This window comes from Zootoca vivipara, chromosome 5 (assembly GCF_965207765.1).
Source record: "Zootoca vivipara chromosome 5, rZooViv2.hap1.1, whole genome shotgun sequence".
NCBI lineage: Eukaryota > Metazoa > Chordata > Lepidosauria > Squamata > Lacertidae > Zootoca > Zootoca vivipara.
The window spans coordinates 94,381,881-94,409,351 of NC_142588.1; the positions used below are offsets into that span (position 1 = coordinate 94,381,881).

Here is a 27,471-nt window from a genome sequence, read left to right on the forward strand (position 1 = left end):
GCCGTGCGGAAATTGCAGCTACAGCAGCTGACGGATTGGCCATGTCCAAAAGATGGACTGCCCTGGTCCCGGTTGCTGCCTTGCAGGATCCAGCCCAAGACCTCCTTTTCAGGAAGAGTCTGCGCTGCTGCTTTGGGAGTCTGTCTGTCTCAGCAGCGCTGGAAGGGAAGCAACCGCCCTGTGCTGAGTCAGACTAATAAATCTTCTGCAAAATGCATAACAACATCTGAAGAGGCTGATGGCACAAGCCCAAGGGGCCCCATCCAGGTCAGGATCCTTTGCTCACAGGGTGCAGGATTGGTGCTCTCCTGTGGATTCCAGCCACTGGCATTCAGGAGGATGGCTTCCTTCAGCTATGGAGGCAGAGCACAGCCATCCCAGCTAGAAGCCACCCAGAGCCGTCTCTCCTCCTCCTCCTCCTCCCCCAGGAATTGGTCCAGTCTTCTTTTAAGGCCATCTAGGGTAGTGGTCATCCCTGCCTCCTGCAGGAGGGAGTTCCACAGCTTAACTCTGGGCTGAGTGAAGACATCTGTCCTGAACCTTCCAGCGCTCAGAAGTGGAGGAGGCAGCTTGGGGCTAATGCCCTTACTAGCCTTGTTGTTGTTTAGTCGTGTCCGACTCTTTGTGACCCCATGGACCATAGCACGCCAGGCACTCCTGTCTTCCACTGCCTCCCGCAGTTTGGTCAAACTCATGTTCGTAGCTTCGAGAACACTGTCCAACCATCTCGTCCTCTGTCGTCCCCTTCTCCTTGTGACCTCCATCTTTCCCAACATCAGGGTCTTTTCCAGGGAGTCTTCTCTTCTCATGAGGTGGCCAAAGTATTGGAGCCTCAGCTTCACGATCTGTCCTTCCAGGGAGCACTCAGGGCTGATTTCCTGAAGAATGGATAGGTTTGATCTTCTTGCAGTCCATGGGACTCTCAAGAGTCTCCTCCAGCACCATAATTCAAAAGCATCAATTCTTCGGCGATCAGCCTTCTTTATGGTCCAGCTCTCACTTCCATACATCACTACTGGGAAAACCATAGCTTTAACTATACGGACCTTTGTAGGCAAGGTGATGTCTCTGCTTTTTAAGATGCTGTCTTACTAGCCTTAGCAATTAGTTAATCAATCAATCAATTAATGACCTTCAACTACTCAGACCCCAAGTATCAGAAAGGCCACCTCAGGTGCTGAGATGGGCAGAAGGGGCCCCTCAGAGGCTAAAGTCCAGGAGAGGGCCTTCTCCGTGTTGGCCCCCTAAGCGGTGGAGCTCCTGGTCCAGATGAGCCTGGTGCCTTCATGGGGCAGCTTCCACATAATGCCGAAGATGCACCTTTTTACCCTGGCTTCTGAAATGGGAGGCACATGTTTCTAGGGCCCACCTTATTTCATAGAATTTCAGGATGGCAAAATCCCAAGGAAGGGTCATCTAGTCCAACCCCCTGCAATGCAGAAATCACAACTAAAGGATTTCTGTGATTGTAAGTTGTTGTTATGGTGGTGGTGGTGGTGTTTTATTGTTGCGACCTGCCCCGAGTGGTTTAGGGTGAATGACGGGCAATTCATGCTGGCACCAGACCTGTTTTCTCTACCCACTCAGGTGAGTCACAGGGGACGAGTGCCAATTGCCTAATCTGCACTGCGCTCATAACTCCTCACCCTCCACATTCCCAGGTGTCGACATCTCTCTCCCACAGCCCAGCCCTGCTTGGCAGCCCTGCGTTCCCACCCTTAATGATCCCTGGCCCACGACAGCCAGCTTTGCTTGGCCCTCGCTGAAAGTAAACCGATCCTCACAGGGAGATCAAATCTCAGGTGCTGAAAGGGATTAGCAGTGGCCAGGGCAGCTCCTCCCTTCGGACTGCCACCACCTCGGCCTCCGTTTTCATGAGCACCCAGATCTTAAAAGGAGACAAGGAGATGGAGGGTGAGGTGGGCGGGGGGGGGGGTGTTGGCATCGCTCTGGTGGGCACGGGATGGGCAACCTGGCAGGTGAGGGCAAGGGAGTCGTGTGGAGTTGGGCTGCTCGCTCGTTTGGCAGAAAGCAGGAAAAGCGTTTGTGTCCAATCCTGGTCACCTCGCCTCCAAAAGGACATCGGGGAGTTGGAAAAGGTTCATAAAAGGGCAACGGAAATGCTAAAAGGAAGGGCTTTTCCACGCAGCACATAGTTAAACTATGGAACTCCCTGCTGCAGGAGGAAGTGGCGGCCACCGACTTGGATGGCTTGAAAAGAAGATGAGACAAATTGACAATGGCTACTGGTCAGGATGGCTCTGCTCTGAGTCCCAGTTGCTAGAGGCCACAGGAGTGGGGGGAGTTGGTCCCGGGCCCGAATCCCGCTTGCGGGTTTCCCTATTTGGAGCATCTGGTTGGCCCCTGTGAGAGCAGGAGGTTGGACTAGATGGTCCACTGGTGTGATCTTGCAGGGCTCTCCTTATGTTCTTTGTCCCTCCTGTGGAATCCTGGAAGAGCCCCCAACCCAAGGTTGCGCCCCTTTGCAGGGGGGTCCTTGAGGAAGGCTGCCTCAAAGTCCCCCCAGCCAAAGGCTGAGGGCAGGGAATCTGAGCCTGGGATTTCTCCCAACCTTTCGCCACTTCTGTAACTAATGGCCAACCTAGTGTCTATTATCACCCAACCCTTTCCTGCAATGTCTTGTCTCTGCGGTTCAGTCTGTCACACCACATCCTGCTTTCCAGGCTGGGATGACTTGTGAACCACCGAGAACTCTTGGGTAACATATTATGGTCTGTCAAGGTCCGTAACAACCTCCCCTTCTTTTGCAAACTCATGCAAGCAGCAGAACATTTTGCACCCAGAAACATGGAACTGGAAACATGAAGCTTCCGTCGACCAAGGCTGAGGGCACACCGTACATTCAGAGCACCTCCCCCCTCTTATTTATTCATTTTATATCCCTCCTGGGGGTTGTGCTTATTATACTGGGAAAAAATGATAAAAACAGTTACAAAATTATTATTATTTATTATTATTAAAATTTGTATACCGTTCTTTACTCATAGATCTCAGGGAGGTTCACAACATAAAAATACCAGCTAAAAACACAAAATACATAATAAAAACAAGAAAAGGACAAACCAATAACCCCCACAACACATTTAAAAGGGTGTCAGATGTCAATCATAAACAAAATTTAAAATATTATATCCCTTCCTCTCAAACGAGCCCTTTCCCCCAAGAATCCTGGGAACTGTAGTTTGTTAAGGGTGTTGAGAGTTGTAGCTCTGGTAAACTACCGTTCCCTGCATTTTCTTTTGGGGGTGTGTGTGCTTCAAATGTACCGTACCTACACGTCTCTCTCCTCTTCTCCTTCCAAGACGTGACTGAGATGCTTCAGCTGGAAGGGGTGAGGGTGAGGCAGGGGCCCGCAAAGAGCTGGACGAGAGGAGTCCAACAAGCAGGTGGGCCCCTTCTGCATGCCAGGCACCTCCAGGCTGGAATTTCTGTCTGGGGGAGAGCCAGTGGACGCGAAGGGTCAAAGGGCACCTGGACAGGGCACCCCTCCTCAGGTGTCTCCTGCAGGGTCTTACATAACACCGGAGGGGGGGGGGGAGGAGAGAGAGAGAGAGAGAGAGAGAGAGAGAGAGAGAGAGAGAGAGAGAGAGAGAGAGAAAGCCTGAAAGGCTCTGGAGGGCTGGAACAGGTTTTTCTCCGCTGCAGATTTGGCTAAAAGAAGGCGTGTGCTCTTAAAGGCAGGCGGCAACACCATGGAGACAGCTCGAGCTCTTGCCCCGAGGTCAGATCAGCCGGCGCTTCTGTTGCTGCTGCCATCCTTGGGGGAGAGGACACCCTGGACTGCTTGACAGCCGCCAAGTCTGATGGGGGAAAACCTTTCTCCGGACCACCACCACCTCCTCAACCAGGGAAAGGAGGATGAGCTGGTAAGAGGCAGCGGAGAAGTGGGCTTTCTAGCTTCCCAAGTCAGCTGCATTTCCAGGAATCTCGGGAATTCCTTCCTCCTGCTTTTGGCTCCAGAAGAAGGCTTGCTCCTCCTAGCCCAAGGCTGGCTCACTGGGTGGCCCCTGGGAAGCGCCCCTAAGCACACAACCGAGGGGATGGGGCGGCGGGGGGGGGGGGGAACGTTGGACGGCTTGCTCTTTTCTCCCTGGGCATTTCAAGGCTTTGGCAGGAATCCACAGGTGGATGGGCCCTCGGAGAGCTTAAAAAAGGATGGGTTCGGGCCAGGTCAGTTGGCTGGTGCCTGCCGAGAATGAAAAGGGGGACTGCAGCAAAAGGTTGCAGCATGAAGTGTTTCTGTTTAGGAGGCTAGCTATCCAGGTGGGTTGAGCAGGAAGTGGGTCCTCAGCTCCAGGGAGTTCTGGATGAAATGCAGAACTGTAAGATCCATTTTGATCTGGGCCCTGTCTGGGTCACCCTCCTGGGATCTATCCCAGGAGGCACTTGTTGGTTTTCCTAGATCTCTCCATGGCTTTCAGTACCATTCATCACAGAGTCCCACTGGACAGCCTGCCTGGGTATGGAGTGGGGTTTGGGGAGACTCAGCCTTGCAGTGGTCCCCCTCCTACCTTGCAGGGAGGGATGGCGAAGAAGGAGGTTCTGGGCGACGCCTCCTCTGCCCTGTGGGTCTTGTCTTGAGGTGGAGACTGGAGGAGGGCGAATGTTGTCCCTATTTTCAAAAAGGGGGAAAGAGAGGACCCAAACAATTACCGCCCAGTCAGCCTGACATCAATACCAGAAAAGATTCTAGAGCAGATCATTAAGCAAACGGTCTGTGAGCACCTAGAAAGGAACGCTGTGATCACTAAAAGTCAGCATGGGTTTCTGAAAAATAAGTCATGTCAGACGAATCTGATCTCATTTTTTGACAGAATTACAAGCCTGGTAGATGAAGGGAACGCTGTGGATGTAGCCTATCTTGATTTCAGCAAGGCCTTTGACAAGGTGCCCCATGATATTCTTGTAAAGAAGCTGGTAAAATGCGGGCTAGACAATGCTACCATTCAGTGGATTTGTAACTGGCTGACTGACCGAACCCAAAGGGTGCTCATCAATGGCTCCTCCTCATCCTGGAGAGTAGTGATTAGTGGGGTGCCACAGGGTTCTGTCTTGGCCCCAGTCTTATTCAACATCTTTATCAATGACTTGGATGATGGGCTTGAGGGCATCCTGAGCAAGTTTGCAGAGGGGTGGCTAATACCCCAGAGGACAGGATCACACTTCAAAATGACCTTAACAGATTAGACAACTGGGCCAAAGCAAGCAAGCTGAATTTTAACAAGGAGAAATGTAAAGCACTACACTTGGGCAAAAAAAATGAAAGGCACAAATACAGGATGGGAGACACCTGGCTTGAGAGCAGTACATGTGAAAAGGATCTAGGAGTCTTAGTAGACCACAAACTTGACATGAGTCAGCAGTGTGATGCAGCAGCTAAAAAAGCCAATGCAATTCTGGGCTGCATCAATAGGAGTATAGCATCTAGATCAAGGGAAGTAATAGTACCACTGTATTCTGCTCTGGTCAGACCTCACCTGGAGTACTGTGTCCAGTTCTGGGCACGACAGTTCAAGAAGGATACTGACAAGCTGGAACATGTCCAGAAGAGGGCAACCAAAATGGTCAAAGGCCTGGAAACGATGCCTTATGAGGAACGGCTTAGGGAGCTGGGTATGTTTAGCCTGGAGAAGAGAAGGTTAAGGGGTGATATGATAGCCATGTTCAAATATATTAAAGGATGTCATATAGAGGAGGGAGAAAGGTTGTTTTCTGCTGTTCCAGAGAAGCGGATACGGAGCAATGGATTCAAGCTACAAGAAAGAAGATTCCACCTAAACATTAGGAAGAACTTCCTGACAGTAAGAGCTGTTTGACAGTGGAATTTGCTACCAAGGAGTGTGGTGGAGTCTCCTTCTTTGGAGGTCTTTAAGCAGAGGCTTGACAGGCATATGTCAAGAATGCTTTGATGGTGTTTCCTGCTTGGCAGGGGGTTGGACTGGATGGCCCTTGTGGTCTCTTCCAACTTTATGATTCTATGATTCTATGAACACGATGGGGCTTCCCTCGGTGCAGAAACGTGAAAGATTGGATGTTGGGGATACCATCTGCGCCAAAGGCTTTTTGCCATGGTTGCGCATGCTGTAGCTGCTTATCGACTAGACTACCGTAATGCGTGTGATGTGGGGCTGCCCTTGGACACAATCTGGAAACTTCAGTGTTCCAGAACGTGCCAGCACTATTTTTGTCTGGTGCCAGGAGCTGAGAGCAGGCAGCTCTCATCCTTCATGGACTCCATGGATTGGCACTTTCTAGGCTAAATTCCAGACGCGGCTGCTGGTCAAAGCCAGCTATTACTGCCTGAGCCTGGGATCCTCTAGGGCTCTCCAAGTCCACTAGGCCCATTCCCCTTTCTTCCTACCACTGTGAGTTGAGGGCACCAGGGAAAGTCTTCCTCAGGTGCCTCCAGCCTCTGTGGTGAGACTCTCGCCACCAAAACGAGGCCTTTTGGGGTACAGAAGACCAGTGAAGGCGGCTCATCTTATGGAATGAGATATAAACACCATAACACCCAAGAGGAATTATCAGCATATTCTGCATGAGTGGGTCTTGGGGAAGGGAAAAGCAAGGAACAGGATATGCAAATAGCAGAAGATGATCCAACATAACTCTCAGAGGAACAGGATGCAACTTAACTTAGAACTGTATCCTCGCAGCCAAAGGCCAAGTTGCCCGCATTTCTGCTTCTAACAGACTGGATGGAAAAACACATTGGCCCTCCAGACAGAGATTCAGAGCTGCTCAGGTTACAAGCCAGAGATTCCTGACCAACGTTTTCTTCCATTCAGTTCCACGCCTTCTGGGGTGATCAGCTTCACCATTTTGGCCGTTTTCTCCCAGTCCCCCAAACTGAACTGATTAACACCCCATTTAGACAGGGAAACGGTCTGTTAGTTTAACTACAGTAGTGAAATCGTGTAATTGGAAGGGGTTCCCAAGGGCCATGTAGTCCAACCCCCTGCAATGCATGAACCATACATTTAAAAAAAAAAACCTGGCAGATGCCCACCCAACCTCTGCTTCAAAACCTCCAAGGGAGGAGAGTGAACCACTTTCGGAGGGAGTCCATTCCGCCATCAAATGGCTCTTACTGCCAGTGCTGAGTCAGAATCTCATTTCTTGCTGCTCCATCTTCCCTGTGACATCCCTAGAGAGGGAGAGGGAGAGGGAGAAACACATGAACTCTCCCCCCCCCCCGCCCAGTGGAAGGACTGGAGACATTTTTTTCCACACACCCTGGAGGTGAGGAAAGGGGTCTGTCCGCACCTTCATTTTTCAGGACTCATCCGAATGCCATGGCTGCTCTCTCACCTGGGAGCATCACTTTGGGCTGTGCCACGCAGGCCGGCTCTTCCCCTGGGACAGCGACGCCACTGCTGGCTTCCTCCACCAGGCTTTCCTCCACCTTGCCTGCTTGCTGCATTGGCACTTCTAAGATCAGCCACTTTTAGAAATGGGCTCATTTCCCCCCCTTCCAGCTGGAGTATCCTGTCCTGCAGCCCCGAATGGTGGGAGTGAGGGAGGGCCACAAGGGCTCAAGTGTTGGGGTGATGATCTGTGGCAAGATGAAGGCAGATTGGAACAACAACTGGGGAGGAGGGAGTTTGTGCCGCAAAGCTGGAAGGCTGAGCTCTCCACCAGGCGCTGCTTTAAAGCAAACCTAGCCACCGTCTTGGTATCCTCTGGGTGAATCCATCTTCCTTCCACCATCATTGCTGCTGCCTCCAGGAGGGGCCAGCTAAGTGTGGAGGGGAGAGCTCACCTACAAAACAATCCCCCCCCACTTGGATCTTGGGTGGAATCTACAAACATATTAAAAAAACTGTGAAAGTGCTTTTTAAAAATAAGTTTTGAAAAAAATATTTTGAATTTGACATAGCTCACTGTCGCCATCTAGTGTCCCATTTGTGTACTGCATTTTACAACACAAATGTTTTACAGTGGTACCTTCTCTACATAAGTGCCTGGAAACTTCCATTTCACTGTATCTGAAGAAGTGTGCATGCACACGAAAGCTCATACCAAAATAAAAACTTAGTTGGTCTTTAAGGTGCTACTGAAGGAATTTTTTTATTTTACTTCGATCCAGACCAACACGGCTACCTACCTGTAACCAGTGGTACCTTGGTTTTCGAATGTCTCTGTTGACGAACATTTCGGTTTTTGAACGTCGTAAACCCGGAAGTAGATGCTTCGGTTTTTGAACGTGCCTCAGAAGTCGAACATGCCACGCGGCTTCCACTGAGTGCAAGGTCCTGAGGCCTAGCTGTCGGCTGTTCAATTTTCGGGTTTTGAACGTTTCAGAACTCGATCAAAAACCGAGGTACCACTGTATTTGCAGGTGTATAGCTGAGTCCTTACTTGGATTCATCTGGGAGTCATTTTTGCCATCTTTAAACTTGTTACAAAAAATGTTGTAAATACAAGCAAACCCCTTGCTCTTAAACAACTAGGAATGCAGTCCAGTTTTCTTTAGCTTCTTATTTGTTAGTCCTGTCCAGAACTATTCTCTGTCTGGTCCGAGAGAGAGAGAGGGAGAGAGAGAGAGAGAGAGAGAGAGAGAGAGAGAGAGAGAGAGAGAGAGGCAGGCAAGTCCCTTCCCCAACATGCTGGTGGCTTCTGAGACAAACCCAGACTCCCAGGGATGAGTTGTCCATTAACACCAGACTCCATCTTAACAAAGACTCCACACCTTCTCTCTCCCCCCCGCCCCCCGCAGCTTTAGCTTCTGCACCTGTTCTCTGCAAAATAAGCCATTCTGCAAATGCAAACTTCCACACAACATTTTGTACACATTAAGCATAGCTTTTGCAGAGAGGCCTTATCGCCCGAGACATGTGCCTTTGCAATTTTGTTTTTTTTTTAAGTGTAGAGGGCTGAGGGCTGAACCCGCAGGTGCTCCACTGCCAGGGGAGGGAGGCTATTGCAAGAGATAAAGATCCTTCCACAGAGACAGGAGAAGGCTGCCAGCAAAATGCAACTTTACCAGCCTAGCTTGCTCCTGGCCTTTAAAGGAAGCTTGGTATGCAGGAACCAGGAAGGGTTTCTTTTTTCTTTTTAGCAGGTTGAACGTAAGCATTTAATCACCTGCTGATATCTAAATCACCAGCTGATACCTGCTCCTTTTCCCTTATGGGGTACCCAAGAGCCCATATAGAGTCCTTATGTAGGTTCTTTATCGAAAGGAGAAACTAACAGAGGCCAACCAGAGAATATTGAGAAGCAAAGCAGCTAGGAAGCCTGATCTTTATTAAACTGTTGCAACAGGGTCCTCACTCAGCACACACAGGAGGGAGGAGGAACCCAGAACAATGGTGTCAAGCCCTTATGTAGACTTTTGAAATTGCCCATCCTGTGGCCCAAGACTACCCCCGAAACATTGCCATAGAAGGAGGCGGTCTCCAGCAGAAATCCTGCCTGCCAGGATACCTGATAATGGTCACTGACTGCATTACCACCTGGGCAGCCTGGCCATTCTTTTGTGATGGTCAATACTTGAGTTCCTGAATGCAGGTCACAGGCTCACCCCATTCATACACAAAGATGCCCTAAAGACAGGTAAGCAAAAGACAATGGAGAGGCTTTCCCATTTCCTCCCTCTTTGCAGAGAGACATTTGAGGTCAATCTGGGTGAATCAAAATGCTTTCAGGATTCCTCTCCTGTACTATTTCAGAAGACACGTGGTTTACATACTTATGTATGTGTTTGCCCTGTAAACTTATGAACATGTAATTTCTATATTTGAGACCTTAAATTCTTATAACACAGAGCAAAGCTGCTATGAAGGGCGGAGGGGGAAGAAGCCTCTGCCAAAGCAGTTGTTGACTAGGGAATCGTAGAATTGTAGAGCTCAAAGGGACTCTGAGGGTCATCTAGTCACACACCCCTGGAATGACCTGACATTTGAACCGATTGATTGACAACGTTCCCTATAGCATCCTTTTGACAAGCCAGCCTTCCCCATGGGACCTGGTGCCTTCCAGAGGATTTTAGAAACCAGGAAGACCAAAATTTTAAGAAGCAATGGGGGGGGGGGAATCTGTTACCTTAAAAATCATTGTAAACAATTGACGTTATCAGTTGGATTGGAATGGTGCTTATAGTAACGTTGGACTATGGCTGTAATGGAGATTTAATAGATTTGGATGAGTAGAGAAGATGCAGGAGGGAAAAAAGTTAAGATAAGGACCCACAAAGGGGAAGAAGGAGGGGAATTTGTGGAATTCTCTTTTTGTTTGGGTTGCTTGATAACCGATTGTAAATTTCAAAATCTGAAAAATAAACAAATTTTAAAATAATAATAATAATAAACTAGATGTGTGGAAGTCGGGAAACAGTTTGCGCTAACTGAAAAGCCTCGAGTCCTCCAACTCTTAATTTGGGCCATGTAAACACTAAGGCCGTGGCCCTCAAGGTAGCCTGGCAAAAGGGAGTCCTGGTGGGGGCAGCCAGGGAGCGTTAGGGGTCTCCATAGCCATGTGGTCGTCCTGGGGGACAACGGTTGCTCTCGAGGACCGCCTCTCCCCCGAGTGAGAGGCCTTTTCTGCGGTGGCCCCCTCCTCCTCCTCCTGTGGGCTGCTCTCCCCAGTGTTATAGGAATTCTAAGGTCATGTCATATATATTCATAAATGTTCATACATAAGTATATAAGCCACATGTCTGAAATAGTACAGGAGAACGATCCTGCAGCCATTTTGACTCTCCCAAGTTGACCTGAAATATTTCTCTGCAAGGAAGAAGGAAATGGGAAAAGCTTTCCAATTGTCTTTTGACTGTAGGGGCTTACACCTCCCTTTTCAAATACAGTCTGACAAGTATCTGTTAGGCTGAGCACACTCTCAATATGTGTAAGAGATTCAGGAACTAAGTACTGTACATTTCCATGTATAAGACTGGTTTTTTTACTCGAAAATAATGTTCTGAATCTGGGCTCGTCTTATACTGTTAGGACACCAGAAATGTAATATGGATGATTGGCTTCCCAAATTGACCAGACGAAATCTCAGGCAGTTGTACATATTATAAAACAGATTTATTAAAACATTTATTGCAATAAATGGTGGCAGTGAGAATGAGTTTCTCATTCTGCCCGACCCATGGGCATACACAGAGTGCTTTTATACCTTTTTGACAGAGTGAAGTGAAGATCAGCCTTTCTGCAGTACTTCATCAACCAATCAAGAGAGAGCACCCCAAGATGCAAAGTCACCCGCCCAACTCTACTAGGTGGCGTTATGTACCTGGTACCTTCATACACGTGTCTATGTGGAATTTTACAGGCACAATTGTGGTTGTGCTCTACTTATAATTTGCGGTGGGCTACATCCTCTTGCTCTTGTGGTTTATGCTAGAATTTCTTAGAAGTGCTGTGTGTGGTTAGATCTTTGCATTAGATGTGCAAACATGCTGTGCCTGTTTGCTTTCTATCAGAGGCAGAGAGATTTAGAATTGAATATACAAAATGGAGTTCTTCTTGCTCTCCTGCGTGGCCTGACCAGGATTATTCTGGCCCTGGTCATTGCCACCCTATATTCCCTCCTCTTCAATATGGAGATGAAGAACAGGTCTGCTTCTGCATCTCCATTTGATTGACCCATTGCACTACAGTGTTTCCTGGTGTTTCCTGTTTGGCAGGGGGTTGAACTGGATGGCCCTTGTAGTCTCTTCCAACTCTATGATTCTACAGAGGAGCCAGCAGCTTCCCATGCTCCAATGTTAGGCCAAAGGATGGGCAACAGAGAGCAAAGTAAGTGAGGAAGCTTCTGCTGACTTTTCCCAGGCTTGTTATTCAGCTTGTCTCAGAAGGGCTACCAGAAGCTTTATACAGACCAAGGTTCTGCATAGGGCTAAGACAATAAGAAAGAAAATTAATATTATGAGCAGAATCTCTTTTAACTATGACCAACCTGGGAGCCAAGAACTAATCTAACTCCATACACTGGGCAGACCTGCACCGTCTAGGCTAACCTTGTGGTACAAATCAGCCTGCTTCTTAATGTTTTTAACATCACTCTCAACACGTTTACTCTGGTTGTATACAGATGCTAGTTCAGAGCCCTCAGAAGATTGCTGGGCTGCAAAGAGGTATGTAGGGCAGAAGAAGGCTAACTGGAAGCTTGCTCAAATGTTAGGTTTTTGACTTCCAGGGAAACAGTGCAAGGCAGATAGAGAACTTCGGGGTGGGGGCTGCCTTTTCTACTGAACAGTTAAAATACCTGACCAAGGCTGTTAAATGTTTCTTAGTGTCACCAGAACTAAAAAGGTTCCAGGAACCTCCGGCTGTGATCAGGAACTAGCAGTCATTAAAGACATAGTACATTGCTTTTCTTAAATCAAATAGCAAAATATTTCACAAACAGACCTACATTTTGTTACCTGGCACATTCAGACCTTCATTTTGAAACTTCTTAACTTAAGGTATACAAGCTAGTGTTTCTAAAACAAGTGAATAATGTGCATCACTAAACAGTTTAAAAGTGCTACCACACATGCACATGGGGTTGGAAATCTTTCCTAAGGGGGAAGAATAATTCACTGTTAGGACAGACACCATCAGCTAATTCATAGGACTATACACAAACTCTGAGAGCCTGTAGATTAAGGCATTCAGTCTGCAGAACTGTCAGTGTAAAATAACCATGAAAGTTTTTTTTTTTCCTGCTTCAGCTTGATGCTATAAAGCAGAGTAAAAATGCTTGCTGAATTTAAGCCTGGTTCAGCTTTTGATTAATCTATTTCCATAACTCCTAAGCATTTTCTGTTGAAGTTTTTAGCCTTCGTGTTAGACCTAACTGGGAACACATATTTGCATTATACAAACATCATTTTTGTCGAAGCACAAGTGCCACTTTCTACTACATTGCATTTCCATTTGAGGCACAACAAAAAAATCACAATACAGACTTTTGGCAACAAAGGGTTCTTTCTCTCAGGTGGGCCATGAATCTATAATGGCCACACTAGTCTTCAGAGATACTAGGATACTATAGTTGCTGGAAATCTAAAAGCCAAGGGGCTTTAGCCACTGTTTCCAAAACTTTATGTCAGCAGGAAAATACACAGTTCTCTCTCAGCTCAGTACTGGGCTTCAATGCAAATCAGTGGGTTTCAAAAGTTCCTACACAGTTCTAAAGGCCAGGAATATATATATATATATATAACAATTGGAGGTTTGTCCTAGCTGAGCATTTGGCTACAGAAAGAATGGCTATTGTTCCAGTTTGCCAGAATCAGGAGAGGCTTGCATTAGATATCAGTGGGCTACCAGAAGCTTCTCCCATCATTTCCAAAGCCAGAACTGAGGGGTGCACCTGGCCAGCTCTTCCAGTTACATCCCCAACCCAGCTATAGCCCTGTATCACCTAGGGAGTTGCTGGAACCCTCCCCATATCTGTATGACCTAGGGAGTTGCTGGAACCCACCCCATGGTTCAATTTCTGAAACTGTTTTGGGTCTGTTCGCTCAAGTGAGGCAGGTACACTGCCCTTCCTTCCAAATTAAGGATACTGCTTTGGGGGCAGGTAGACTTCTACTGTGGGTCCCACTCAATTGATGCCTCCCATACAAATATACATTCATACATACATATATAAGGGTCTAAGATTTACTGCGTCTCCTTGTCTCCTTGATGTTTGGTGCTGCATAAGATGGACATTCCTCAACCCGTGCGTCGAGTGACAGCGTCCGGAGTGTCACAGCAGGGGCTACTTCGGTTTCCCATGCGCTGGGCGTCTTTTGCCGGTCAGACGCTGCAAGGGGAAACTGGTGCACCGTGCGCTGGGTACCCACTCCTGATTAGGTACAGCAGGGTGTGGATCCAGGGGGTCATCTCAGGCACTTTCACCGGATGGAATGGATACCTCACCACCTAGGAATGAAGAGGGTCTCGTCTCCCTTCCTTCAAGGATTCACTCAGGGACTCGCTAGCGTCAGGCTGGAACCATCGTGTCAGGCTCCGCAAGGCTACACGCTCTTCGCTCGAGTGATTTCCTGTAGATAAAAAACAAAGGAGGGGGGGGGGAGAGAGAGATTGTCCTTGTAGCTGCCGCTGCTGTTTTAGAACTTCTTGCTGGTTAGTCCACCACCAAACTCTCCGAGGTAGTGCGTCCCACGTATTGGACATTGAGGTGTGTCTGGCACACAGAAGTCATCTCTGGGATGTAGCAGCAGTTAGTTGAGAAGTCATCTCTGGGATATAGCAGCAGTGCCTTACAGCAGTCTTTGCCGAATTTCACAAGGCTTGCAACAGGATTCCACGTCTGGTCCATCTTTCAGGATCTCCCCGTGGTTTCTCTTTCCTTCCACAGAACTTCATGCATGTGCAGGGTTAAGGAGGGGTCCTTTAAATCCGTATTTGCCTCCCATCCAGCTGCCGACGGCTGAGTTCTGCTAGGATACTGAAGCCTGTTTTTCAAATTATGCAAAGTCTTGTGGTTTCTAGAAGAAGAAAAAACTTACAGCTGCTTTGTAGCAACGGGCTGTTTCCGTGAGACATAAAATTTTTTAAAGTCAAAGCATTTAGAGCAGTAGTGTTTTTGTAACCTGAAACGTGGATCTCCAAAGCATAACATCTTTTCTCCCTACTGTCACAGCAACGGTCTTTGGTCACACAATGTCACACAATAGAATGTCCGAAATGGCAACACCAGCCAGGCACAGCCACAGTCTCTAAGTGCAGGTTGCAGGAGAAAACAAGTTGTGCAAATACAAATCATGCAGAATCGCTTGTGTAACCAAATAAGGGGGGTTACGCCACACATCTCTGCCGGAGGTTTGAGAGTTATTGAGATGTTGCAGCCTGTCTTCCAACGTAGTGTTAGATTCAAACAATGTCTTTACACACAAATCTCAATTCAGTATAACTTCCTTCTACCTTATCCTAAATTCTTTAGTTGACAGACATTCATTTCATTAAAATATGCAGTTCTACAAATTTTCCAACATGTTGCTGTCACAAAAACATATGAAATGGGGTTGCAGGTAGGAGGGTTAAACCCTTTAAACGTAGTTTGCTTTTTGAAGGACTCAAATGTCTCTTTTTCCCCATTCTTGTAAGTTTCCCCAAAAACTAAAGTCTGCACAGTTCCAACAGGACTTGGGGAAAAGATTTTAATTGTTCAAATAAAATCTATTGTCTCTTGCGTTGTGAACTACTTAAGTACATAATTTTTCTTTTCTTTTCTTTTGAAGCCAGCTGAAGCATATGAAAACATTTTCTGAGCACCGTTACTGGCATTTTGTCAGTATCCTGTGCGGCGGTAGCCTCATTTCTAGTGTGGTGAATAGCATTTTAAAGGTTCCAGAGATGATTTTTCTGAACCAATCCTCCGCTGTCTGTTTGTACAGCCCTTTTAGGCATAAAATAAGTCTGATGCTTCTTTTGGCTTTTTGGTGCTGTTTCAAGGATATTTAAAAACAGAATACTGGGTGCCTATGTTTATAACAAAGTCCAGATGCAGGTAACTCTTAGGTCACCTTGACCACGGCTCCTTGCCATGCCTGCCAAACCGACGAACTCTCTTCTGCTGGGACCCCCTTGTCCCATCTTTCTCCGAACACTCTTCCTTCCTCTTTTACATTGACCGAGACATCTCCGTCCTAGCAACTGACCTTCACCAGTGACCTTTGAACCCCTTCTGGTTCCTCACTGGTCCTTGAGCCATTATTTGTTGCTGTTTAACCACTGCCTTTCTCTTCATCTTCTTTCTCACAATGCCTTTCTTCTCTCGGGGGGGGGGGGGAATACTGGTTGACGCCACCTTTTTTTTTTTCTCCGAACTTGTTGTTGGCAGGACTTGTAAATTAAATTTCTTTTATAGCATTCTGAATTTATCTATCATGAATTTGAGGGAAATCACATTTTCCCCTCCTCTTTACCATACTCCTCCCATTTATGGCCCTGTAAAGTATCCTCTCATTCAACCAGAGCATGCACTGGAAACTTTGCCACACATACCATGCATTGGACACTTTACCACACTCTACCTCCCAGTTTTTCCTTGTTTCCTAAGTATCTATTTGTCAGGGGACCTCCTCCCTACTGACTAGTACTAACATATACATTTTCCTCCTCCCTTTGCCTTTTACCCAAAGCGCCTGGTTCCCCAGTTGACCTCTGATTAACTGAGTACTACCAACACGCTGGAGATGTGATCAGGATCTCCCTTCCCCTCATTAAAGGGGGCCAATTCCCTTCAAGGTACCTTTTCCCTTTCTACTTACCCCAGCCGGCTTTTCCTGTTCTTCCCTTCCAACCTCGGTCCTTTTGCCTCTTCGTTCAGGGCACGGAAACTCAAGGGCCACCTCTGATCATCCGGAAAAAGTCTGCCGGTGTGCACCAGACCAGAGGCGCCGTTAGGAATCTGCGCCCTGTCCAGTGGGGCAAAAGGGGACTGCCTCTGGTTCAGGGAAAAGCCCTCATCCGAGTCACGGCACCAGAAATGTTAGGACACCAGGAATGTAATATGGATGATTGGCTTCCCAAATTGACCAGACGAAATCTCAGGCAGTTGTACATATTATAAAACAGATTTATTAAAACATTTATTGCAATAAATGGTGGCAGTGAGAATGAGTTTCTCATTCTGCCCGACCCATGGGCATACACAGAGTGCTTTTATACCTTTTTGACAGAGTGAAGTGAAGATCAGCCTTTCTGCAGTACTTCATCAACCAATCAAGAGAGAGCACCCCAAGATGCAAAGTCACCCGCCCAACTCTACTAGGTGGCGTTATGTACCTGGTACCTTCATACACGTGTCTATGTGGAATTTTACAGGCACAATTGTGGTTGTGCTCTACTTATAATTTGCGGTGGGCTACATCCTCTTGCTCTTGTGGTTTATGCTAGAATTTCTTAGAAGTGCTGTGTGTGGTTAGATCTTTGCATTAGATGTGCAAACATGCTGTGCCTGTTTGCTTTCTATCAGAGGCAGAGAGATTTAGAATTGAATATACAAAATGGAGTTCTTCTTGCTCTCCTGCGTGGCCTGACCAGGATTATTCTGGCCCTGGTCATTGCCACCCTATAATACATGGATCGTATTTCCCCCCCCATATTCTTGAACCGGTGTCCCCCAAAATAGGGGGCATCTTATACATGGGGCCGTCTTATAGACGGAAATATACGTTGTTTTTTTACCATCTCAAAGGAATGAGGTCCAGCTCCGAGGGTCTTCTGGCAGTTCCCTCATTGCGAGAAGTGAGGCTCCAGGGAACCAGGCAGAGGGTCTTCTGGGTGGCTACATACAGGGTGGGGGGGGGGCAATTTCAAAAGTCTGTATAAGGGCTTGACACCATTGTTCGGGGTTCCTCCTCCCTCCTGTGTGTGCTGAGTGAGGACCCTGTTGCAACAGTTTAATCAAGATCAGGCTTCCTAGCCGCTTTGCTTCTCAATATTCTCCGGTTGGCCTCTGTTATTTTCTCCTACCAAGAGGGAACCCACTTAAGGACTCTCTGCGGGCTCTTGGGTACCCCGTAAGGCAGTGGTGTCCAAACTTTTTTCCAAGAGGGCCAGATTTGATGAAGTGAAGGGCCGTGAAGGGCCAGACCAGTGTTTCCCAACCTTGGGTTTCCAGCTGTTTTTGGACTACAACTCCCATCATCCCTAGCTAGCAGGACTGGTGGCCAGGGATTATGGGAATTGTAGTTCAAAAAGAGCTTGAGGCCCAAGTTTGGGAAACACTGGGCTAGACAAAGTTGTTGAGCTTTTTTTTAGGGTTGACGTTGTTGAGGTTTTTTTTAAATTTATTTTACCCCAGAAAAGTTTAGACCGACCCGCAGGCCGGATTGGGCCCCCGAAGAGGAAAAAGGAGCAGATTTTTTCCTATAATCCCAGGGAGGCCCTTCGCTGCATCCTCTCTCGAGGCCTTGGCCTGGTCCCAAGTCGTCGTGGCGATGGGGATGCGGGCGATGGCGACAGATGGGCCGGTCCTGGCTGCGAGCATCCTTCCCTGGGCCCAGCCTCCCTGCTTGGCTGGGGTTCTGCCCCGGCGGCTCCTCCTGGCTGTGGGGCCGCCTCCGCCTCCCTCCCCGGCTGGCCGTGGGGCCTGGCCGCTGGCACCGTGGAGAACAGGCCGAGCAGGCTCCCCTGGGTGCTGCCCTGGCCCTGGGTGGCGAAACGGTCGCAGGCAGTCGGCAGCGCCAGCTCCCATGGCCGCCTCCTGAGCAGCAGCTTCATCAACAGTGGCACGGCCCCCTCCGACCCCGAGAGGCTGCCCACGTGCCCCCAAGTGCGTGCCACCAGGGGCGTGGGCATTGGGGACCCCCCCAGGGATGGGGAGACACGGGGGTGGGCAGAGGCCGGGGCGCAGGGGCCGGGATTGGGGAGCCAGCAGGCCTGGGAAGCGGCGGGGGGGGCAGTGGCTGCATGGGGTGGGCAGGAAGGAATAATAATAAGAAGAAGAGTAATAAGAGTATCATTTATTTGCCCCAGCCCCTCTGAGGGAGCACATGGCCTCGCGCCTCCAGTTACTTTTAAAACAGTTTTTTAAATTGGATTCATCTACCGCCCTATACCCAGAGGTCCCAAGGCAGTTTGCAGAATAAAACCAAAATAGAAAACCACAAAATACATCATCAAAATAGAAAATGACCCCCCCCCCAAAAGAACACATTTTAAAAGGGCTCTGCCTTATTTCTTTTTCTTCCTTCCCTGTTGGTAATTTTTGAAGTTTTATTCTGTTTTAATATTCTGCTGGCAGCTGCCCAGAGCGGCTGGGGAAACCCAGCCAGATGGGCGGGGTATAAATTGTTATTGTTGTTGTTGTTGCTGCAATAATTTATTATAGTAATTAGAAAATTATGAATTATAAAATGTTGTTGTTGTTGTTGTTGTTGTTATTATTATTATTCCCCCCCCCCCTTTTCACAGTGGGGGGATTTTTGGTGCCTCTGTAAATGCAAAGAGAGCATGAAATATAGAAATATAGCTTAACTGGAAACAAATTCAAAATCAGCCAAACGCAGGCTAGTCAGACACCATGAAGGAATTTCTTGCCTCTGCGTGGAGCCCTCTTCAGATTTGAATGGGGCAGATTATCCTAAACTGGTTTTCCTATGATTGCAGCTAATTGTTGTGCCAGTTATTGTCCTTAAGTTTGCATTTCCACTCCTGGTGGATTGTTGGCTCGTTTTATTTGTCCCTGTTTTGAGTTTGGGTGGCACCAGGAGTAGAAACGCCGGCATCTCTGCAACAGTTTTTTCTGTTTTAATAGTCCCCCCCCCCCCCGATTGTACACCCCTTTGAGATTTCTGTCAGTGTAAGCGGGATAGAAATACTAGCAATTAATGGCCTGCTGTGTGTGATCTTCGGATGAAGGCTGGCATACAAATTTAATAAATAATAATGATAATGATAGGAATAAGTGCATTTTTCTTTGAAATCCTATTGTTTTGATGGATGTAATTTTCAAGGAAGGCTTATTTTAAATATTCCTGGTTTGGGATTCAGTTACAATTTGCATGTGAATAATGCCTTTCGTGTGTGTGTGTGTGTGTGTGTGTGTGTGTGTGTGTGTGTGTATGTGTGTATATATATATATATATTTATATATAAATATATATTTGTGTGTGTAAGGGAATTGGTTTCAGTAGGAGTGACACATCGACTCCCTCCCCACGAAAAAAAACCAAACCATTCTCCAAAAGAGGACCTTTATTATTACTATTACTATTATTATTTATTAAATTTGTATGTCGCCTTTCATCCATAGATCTCAGGGCAGTCCACAGCATAAAAATACAGGATGAAAACACAAAATGCAGAATAAAAACCAATTTGCCTAACAGCTGCAGGTGCTAATTCGCTTGCGTCAATAGATGCACATTTAGAAATCGTTTCTGCAATTGGAACGGAACAGAGAGAGGCTTCGTCTCGCCATTGCAATGAAAGCAGAGGCCAGGTGACGGGTGTGCCTGCTCTTGAGGTGCAAAGGGTGGATCAGGGCCCTTCTGGCTGCAGTCCTGAGAGAGAGAACAAGTGTGCTACTCTCCTTTCTCTGCAGCCAGGGCTTCTCCTCACTCCTGCTTGCTTTGCACCAAAGCGCATGGCTCTGAGCACTTTCCCACTTGTCATGTGCTTTCAAGGAATGTGTCTGAGCAGGTTCCCCCCCCAATATAATTTTTATGAAGTTTCCAAAACTTCTCAAATTAGCTTCAAATTAGATAGCAACTTTGTTTCCCAGAATGACTTCCCACCGACACCTCTGCAGTGTTTTTATTCAAACCTTTATCTATTACAAAAACCCTCTAATACCATTATTTTATCGTCTTTCCTTCCGGTGAGCGGTTTTGCTTTTGGCCCACCACTTCCCCCCAGAAAGCTCACTCTTTAACAATAAATCGGAAGGAGCTCGACTAGTATTATGCGCAGGGCCGGATTGAGGTTGGATGAGGCCCTCAGCTCCTGAAGGTAACGGGGCCCTCTCTATGTCCAGCTGTCCTCTGTCAGCAACAAATTGCCACTGTTTTTTGTGTTGAATAGATGTTGTTGTTGTTGTTTAGTTGTTTAGTTGTGTCCGACTCTTCGTGACCCCATGGACCAGAGCACGCCAGGCACTCCCGTCTTCCACTGCCTCCCGCAGTTTGGTCAAACTCATGTTCGTAGCTTCGAGAACACTGTCCAACCATCTCGTCCTCTGTCGTCCCCTTCTCCTTGTGCCCTCCATCTTTCCCAACATCAGGGTCTTTTCCAGGGAGTCTTCTCTTCTCATGAGGTGGCCAAAGTATTGGAGCCTCAGCTTCACGATCTGCCCTTCCAGTGAGCACTCAGGGCTGATCTCTTTCAGAATGGATAGGTTTGATCTTCTTGCAGTCCACGGGACTCTCAAGAGTCTCCTCCAGCACCATAATTCAAAAGCATCAATTCTTCGGCGATCAGCCTTCTTTATGGTCCAGCTCTCACTTCCATACATCACTACTGGGAAAATCATAGCTTTAACTATACGGACCTTTGTAGGCAAGGTGATGTCTCTGCTTTTTAAGATGCTGTCTAGGTTTGTCATTGCTTTTCTCCCAAGAAGCAGGCGTCTTTTAATTTCGTGACTGCTGTCACCATCTGCAGTGATCAAGGAGCCCAAGAAAGTAAAATCTCTCACTGCCTCCATTTCTTCCCCTTCTATTTGCCAGGAGGTGATGGGACCAGTGGCCATGATCTTGGTTTTTTTGATGTTGAGCTTCAGACCATATTTTGCACTCTCCTCTTTCACCCTCACTAAAAGGTTCTTTAATTCCTCCTCACTTTCTGCCATCAAGGTTGTGTCATCTGCATATCTGAGGTTGTTGATATTTCTTCCGGCAATCTTAATTCCAGTTTGGGATTCATCTAGTCCAGCCTTTCGCATGAGTTGAATAGATGCTAGATGAGCTTTCGTGTGCATGCACACTTAAAGCTCATACCAAAATATAAACTTAGTTGGTCTTTAAGGTGCTACTGAAGGAATTTTTTTATTTTGCTTCGACTCAGACCAACACGGCTACCTACCTGTAACTAGATGCTAGATGGTAATTGATGGACCTCATAGGTATCTCAAGCCATTTGATACTGTTGCTGTATGTAGGTTTTATTTTATTTGTTTTTCTATCTTATTTTTTGGAAATGTACATCCAGGTTTCTTCCCCTTTACATTTTTTGGGGGGCCCCACTAGAGCTTGTTTCGCTTATCCGGCGCTGATTATGCGAGAGGGAGAAACCCTTCTCTCTGTCCATTTCCTCCACCTGCAGTTCTGATTGTGCAAGGGCATTTATACTGAAATACACCGATCTCTTCCTCCCCCCCCCCCCAGGATATATTTGGCTACAAGACTAAAGGGTGCCGAAGGGCCCTGTGCATCGCTGGCTACGTCCTGTCCTGTGGAGTCCTCCTTCTCCTCTTCTACTGGAGGCCCGAGTGGGACGTGTGGGCCAACTGCGTGCCCTGCGACTTGGAAGATGCCGACGTCGTGCTCTTGCGGACAACGGTGGGTGCCTTTTGCATCTCCCAGGCAGCTTCCCCAAGTTCTCATCCCCGGATGTTGCAGCCAGGCAGGGTATCGCGGAGCTTCCTGCAGGCTGAGTTTCCCACATCTCGCTGGGGAGTAACCAGAGAATTGGTTAACCTGCGGAACTCACTCCTGCAGGAGGCAGTGACAACCACCAATTCGGAGGGCTTTAAAAGAGGATGGGATAAACTTAGGGAGGTTTTCTTTCTTTCTCTGGCGATCCCTCGCAGCCGAATTTTAGAGTAGGAAAGAAACTCCCGGGGGTAATCTAGTCCAACCACCTGCCATGCAGGAATCAAAGAATCCATGGTGTAGTTTTTTAGGCCATCATCATTACATCTGAAATTCATTGAGCTCCGCAACCAGGAAGTGGACCCTTCCTTGTTAAATCCAGGTACAGTCTGCGATTTAAATCTCTGTGACCAAGCACCTTTTTTCTACTCCAGAGGTTTCCCCATGGAAACCCACTCTTTAAAGCTCAATCAGAGCAAACATTAATCTGCGGAAAACCTTAATGGACATTTGGTCCGATTCAGCGTTGAAGTGGGTTTTTTGGGGGGGAAATTCCAGGGCAAAAAAACAAAAAACTCTCCATGCTTGGACACAGAACGCTAAAGTGCGGACTTCAGCCTGGAAAGAGCAGGGCAGAAGTTGAGTGTGGAAAAGCGCTAAGGCTTGTATCAATAGCTGTGTTATTTGTCCTGCTTAAACTGGATTGTGAATTCCAAGAGGAGTCATGCTGTGTTTTCCCTCGCCTAGGATGAGTTTCAGAAATATACCAGGAAGAAGGTGATCCACCTTGATCTGCAGAGTGTCTTGGACAGTGAAAAGCTGGACCACCTCCTTTTCGGCGCAGACCAGAATTCCATCCTCAGCAGGGCCATCATGAAGCCTGGAATGACGGTGAGCTTTCCTCGGCACAAGCCGGCAAATGAGTGGTGGGCACCGAAAAGAGACGTCTTTCTATCCCTGCCTTCCCTGCCCCTTCCTTTTTAGATCGGAGGAAATTGTCTTCTTCTTTGGCGATTTCTCGTAGCCGAGTAAGAGTGTCTTCCATAAACACGGTTTAAACAGTGAGTCCGTAAGTGACCGTGGAGGCCAATTCTGGATCCACACATCCTTCCACAGTGGGGACATAGGTTTCCGGGCGGGAGTTGATCACGGTGTGGATTTGCCAAGCGTGCCTTCCTCTTAGCACGTTTCTCCCTTGTGTCCTGAGTTCGAGTGTCTTCAAAGCCCACGACACCTTTGGTAAAGGCTGCTCTCCAATTGGAGCGCTCGCAGGCCAGTGTTTCCCAATTGATGGTGTTTATACCACATTTTTAAAGCTTTGCCTTGAGATCTTTAAACCTCTTTTGTTGACCACTAGCATTACGCTTTCCATTTTAAAGTTTGGAATAGAGTAGTTGCTTTGGAAGATGATAATCGGGCAACCACACAACATGACCAGTCCAACAAAGTTGATGTTGAAGAATCATTGCTTCGACACGGGTGATCTTTGCTTCTTCCAGTACACTGGCATTCGTTTGCCTGTCTTCCCAAGTGATGTGTAAAATTGCATTCTGCGTCTGGCAGAGGTTAGAGAGGAGTGATGCCAACTGGTCCTCTGGACCCCAAAAGGATATTCTGAAAATACTTCCCTGGGGCAAATTTCCTGACTTCTAGGTCTCCGAGCCCTTGTCATGCCAAGGTCACTGTCAGGGCACACCGGACTCTGACAAAGGTGACAAGATTGTGCAGTGGGGCAAGGGCACCATTCTCGCCCCCTCCTGACATGGCATAGTTAACTGGGGCACAGCAGAGATGACCCTACTCTGCTTATGGGCTGGGATGCTTCAAAGGGGGCACATTCAGAGCCATTGAGCATTGTGGGAGGTGTTTGGGAACCGCACGGGAGGTTCAGGAACACCCCCCCAAAAAAAAACACCTCCCTGGCCTGGCTCCATGGGGAATGGGGGAACTCATCCCTAGCATTGAAGCTACAGCTTTTTATTTTTTAAAATTTAGATTCAATAAAGTAAACCAAAGAAATATTCATAAAGACAGCATATGGCGGAACGTTATCATGAAACTTATCATTCCGAAACTTTATTAAAAATACCCATTTCCCAAGAAATCTGAGGATTTATATGTATTTTTACACATTAATTTATAGGCATTTATACCTGTAGGTATTATTTCATAATAAGTTAATTTAAACATTGTTCCCATTTCCCCCCAATCCATTCATTTTTACAGATGCTTCTAAATAAATAACCGTAACCGTAACCATGCATTGTTCTAACAGGTGAGATACATCCATGTACAAAAAATCCGTTACGTCTGGGACCTCACGGAAAAGCAGTTCCTGAGAATTGGGTGAGATTTTAACTTGATGGCAGGTGACTTTGAGGGATGGGACGGGCCCTGGCTGAAATGCCGTGTCACCTTTCTGCCTTGCCTCCTTCTTAGGTCGCTGGAGGACTCCAACACTTGCTACGAAATCCATCACAAGTTTGGAGACGGGCTGACGAGCAAAGAGAAGGCGCTCAGGTGTGCTCCACAGGGCAGTCAGAGCTGGGCAGCCGCTCCTCATCTAGTCCGACCTGCTGCAAAGCAGGAATCAGTTTAATCCCTTCTTTCTTTTTGTAATAAGTTTTTATTACATTTTACAATTTAATATTCAACACATTTATCATATAAAAGAAAACAGAACAAAACAAAACTACCCCCCCCCGGTGACTTCGCTCAACTTCCCCTTCTGGTTCTTTAACAATTTGCTACTTCTGCTTAAATTTTCTCTCATTTTTCCTCTTTTAGCTGAATGCTCTTACATTCTGATAATTTTCATACCAAATTTTCTTCAAGTTACTTCTTACATTTAATTAATTTCCGAATTGTCGTTTCTTGACCTTTACACTTGCTTTCTGAATTGTCAGTGTTTTACAGCATGTTGTAAATGGTACCGTATATTCCGGCGTATAAGACGACTGGGCGTATAAGACGACCCCCAACTTTTCCAGTTAAAATATAGAGTTTGGTATATACTCACCATATAAGAAATACAACCCGGCGTATAAGACGACCCCTGACTTTTGAGAAGATTTTCATGAGTTAAAAAGTAGTCTTATACGCAGGAATATACAGGTATTTTAAAGTCTTTGTTATCCTCTTCATGTAATTTATCTGTTAAATTTGCCAGTTCTGCATCTTCCATAAGTTTCCCTTGCCATTCTTCTTGCGCTGGTATTTCTTCTGTCCTCCGAGCTTGTGCTAATATAATTCTTGCCGCTGTTGTTGCATACACAAATAATTCCTGTTCCGAGTCAGGTCTTAACGGGGTCTCCTCCATCTCTCCTCTCTTTCTCAGGAGGTTGGTTTGCGGACCCAACGCCATTGAAATTGAAGTCCGCCCCATCTGGAAATTGCTCTTTAAAGAGGTAACGGGGTCCCTTTTTATTGTGGTTCTTTGTTCAATATCTATACCACGCTTCCTCCGAAGATCGCAGGGAAAGAGGCAGCAGCCATCGCCATGGCAGGGTGGATGGGTGGGGAGGTTGTGCTAAGGCTGCTAGTTTTACCCTGGAGAGACCTATTTATTTGTTGCACCTTTTACTCTGAGGAGCTCAAGGTGGTGCTCATGTGCCCCCACAACAACCCCGTGAGGTAGGCTAGGCTTAGAGAAAGCAGTGACTGGTCCCCAAGGTCACGCCCAGTGAGGAGGAGCATCATCATCATCATCATTTATTATTTCTACCCCACCCATCTGGCTGCGTTTCCCCAGCCACTCTGGGCGGCTTCCAACAAAAGATTAAAAATACATGAAAATGTCACACATTAAAAACTTCCCTGAACAGGGTTGCCTTCTAAAAGTCGGGTGGTTGTTTATTTCCTTGATATCTGATGGGAGGGTGTTCCACAGGGCGGGTGCCACTACCGAGAAGGCCCTCTGCCTGGTTCCCTGTAACCTCACATCTTGCAGCAAGGGAACCGTCAGAAGGCCCTCGGAGCTGGACCTCAGTGTCCGGACTGAAAGATGGGAGTGGAGACGCTCCTTCAGGTCTACTAGGCCAAGGCTGTTTAGCAAGGATTCGAACCCTGGTCTCTCCCTGGTCCCAGTCCAGCACTCTAACCCCTGCACCACACTGCCTCTCTAGTTGACAAGAGGCCCAGCATGGATCCCTGGGTTGCTCATCAATCAGAGATAGGCAGGCAGGCAGACTGATGTTCTCTGTCCTGTGCTCTCTCTGCAGATCCTGAACCCTTTTTACATCTTCCAAACCTTCACGCTGACCCTCTGGCTGATCCAGGGATACATCGAGTACTCCAGTGCCATCATCATCCTGTCCGTCATCTCCATCGCCCTCACGGTGTACGACCTCCGACAGGTGAGTCTGCCGCTCCTTTTGCCCTGGTCAGGGTTTCTCCAAACGTAGCTTTCCTCCGCTCTTTCCGGGCACGGTTAAAGCTCCATGCCCGAGTGCTCTCTTTTTGTGTTTGTTGGTTTTTGCTCCAGAGATTTCCCAGCAGAAACCTGCTCTTTAAAGCCAAATTGGAACAAACAGCAGTCTGTGGAAAACCCTAATGGCCATTTGTTGCACTTCAGTTTTAAAGAGTGAGTTTTCGCAGGGAAAGCTCTGGGGTTAAAAAAAAAAAGTATGGGGGGGGGGACTCGGACACAGAACTTGAAAGCTTGGAACTCAGGACAAGAGGTCACTGCTGCCTTTAATCTGTCAGATTTGTATAGTAGAGCTTTAATTCTAAGCAAACAATGTTTGGGGATGGGAGTGCTTTAAGCCTCCCGGAAGACCTCGCCCTCTCTCACGCTGCAGGGCACCACCCTCTAATCCATGGGTAGGCAAACTAAGGCCAGGGGGCCGGATCCGGCCCAATCGCCTTCTCAATCCGGCTCGCGGACGGTCTGGGAATCAGTGTGTTTTTACATGAGTAGAATGTGTCCTTTTATTTAAAATGCATCTCTGGGTTATTTGTGGGGCATAGGAATTCGTTCATTTTTCTTTTCAAAATATAGTCCGGCCCCCCACAAGGTCTGAGGGACAGTGGACCGGCCCCCTGCTGAAAAAGTTTGCTGACCCCCGTGTCTAATCCAAGCTGCAGAGAGCGGGTTAGGCGGCATCTCTTAAGCGGGTAGGGAAATGTGCTCTGCACATGCCCGGTGGCACTTTCTGCATTATTCCCATGCCTCGTCCTGCAGGGCTGTTCCCTCGCCCATGTGAAACTTTGCCGTCCTGGAGAGTTTCTCCTGTCTGAGATCAACGGGGTTGAGCGACAAGTGCTTGCCCCCTTCTTGGCTTTCAATGTATCTGGGGACACTTTTCAACTTCAGTCGGAATGGATGGATTTTGTCAGGCGGCTGATTTGTAAATCTGGGGACTGTCCCTGGGAAACAGGGACATCTGGTAACCTTAGGTTAGAGCAGGGGTCAGCAGGGGGCCGGTCCACTGTCCCTCAGACCTTGTGGGGGGCCGGAC

General features: G+C 47.5%; 1 protein-coding gene and 1 long non-coding RNA gene across 2 annotated transcripts in view; one reads left to right on the forward strand and one right to left on the reverse strand.

Annotated features, from left to right (window-relative positions):
- The first annotated feature begins 3,704 nt into the window (after window positions 1-3,704).
- The window catches only part of LOC118093641 (putative cation-transporting ATPase 13A5), a 62,112-nt gene continuing 38,345 nt past the window's right edge, over window positions 3,705-27,471 (forward strand). The window contains exons 1-7 of the mRNA XM_035133161.3: window positions 3,705-3,887; window positions 21,806-21,979; window positions 22,760-22,903; window positions 24,288-24,358; window positions 24,452-24,532; window positions 25,350-25,419; window positions 26,233-26,367. Coding sequence (XP_034989052.2) covers window positions 3,825-3,887; window positions 21,806-21,979; window positions 22,760-22,903; window positions 24,288-24,358; window positions 24,452-24,532; window positions 25,350-25,419; window positions 26,233-26,367 — 738 coding nt within the window. The 5' untranslated portion in view covers window positions 3,705-3,824. The remainder of the gene's footprint in view (window positions 3,888-21,805; window positions 21,980-22,759; window positions 22,904-24,287; window positions 24,359-24,451; window positions 24,533-25,349; window positions 25,420-26,232; window positions 26,368-27,471) is intronic.
- LOC118093642 (uncharacterized) lies at window positions 11,033-17,049 on the reverse strand. The gene is made up of 2 exons (XR_004693677.3): window positions 13,422-17,049; window positions 11,033-13,383 (listed from the first exon to the last, which is right to left on the reverse strand). It is a non-coding gene; the product is annotated as an uncharacterized LOC118093642 (long non-coding RNA).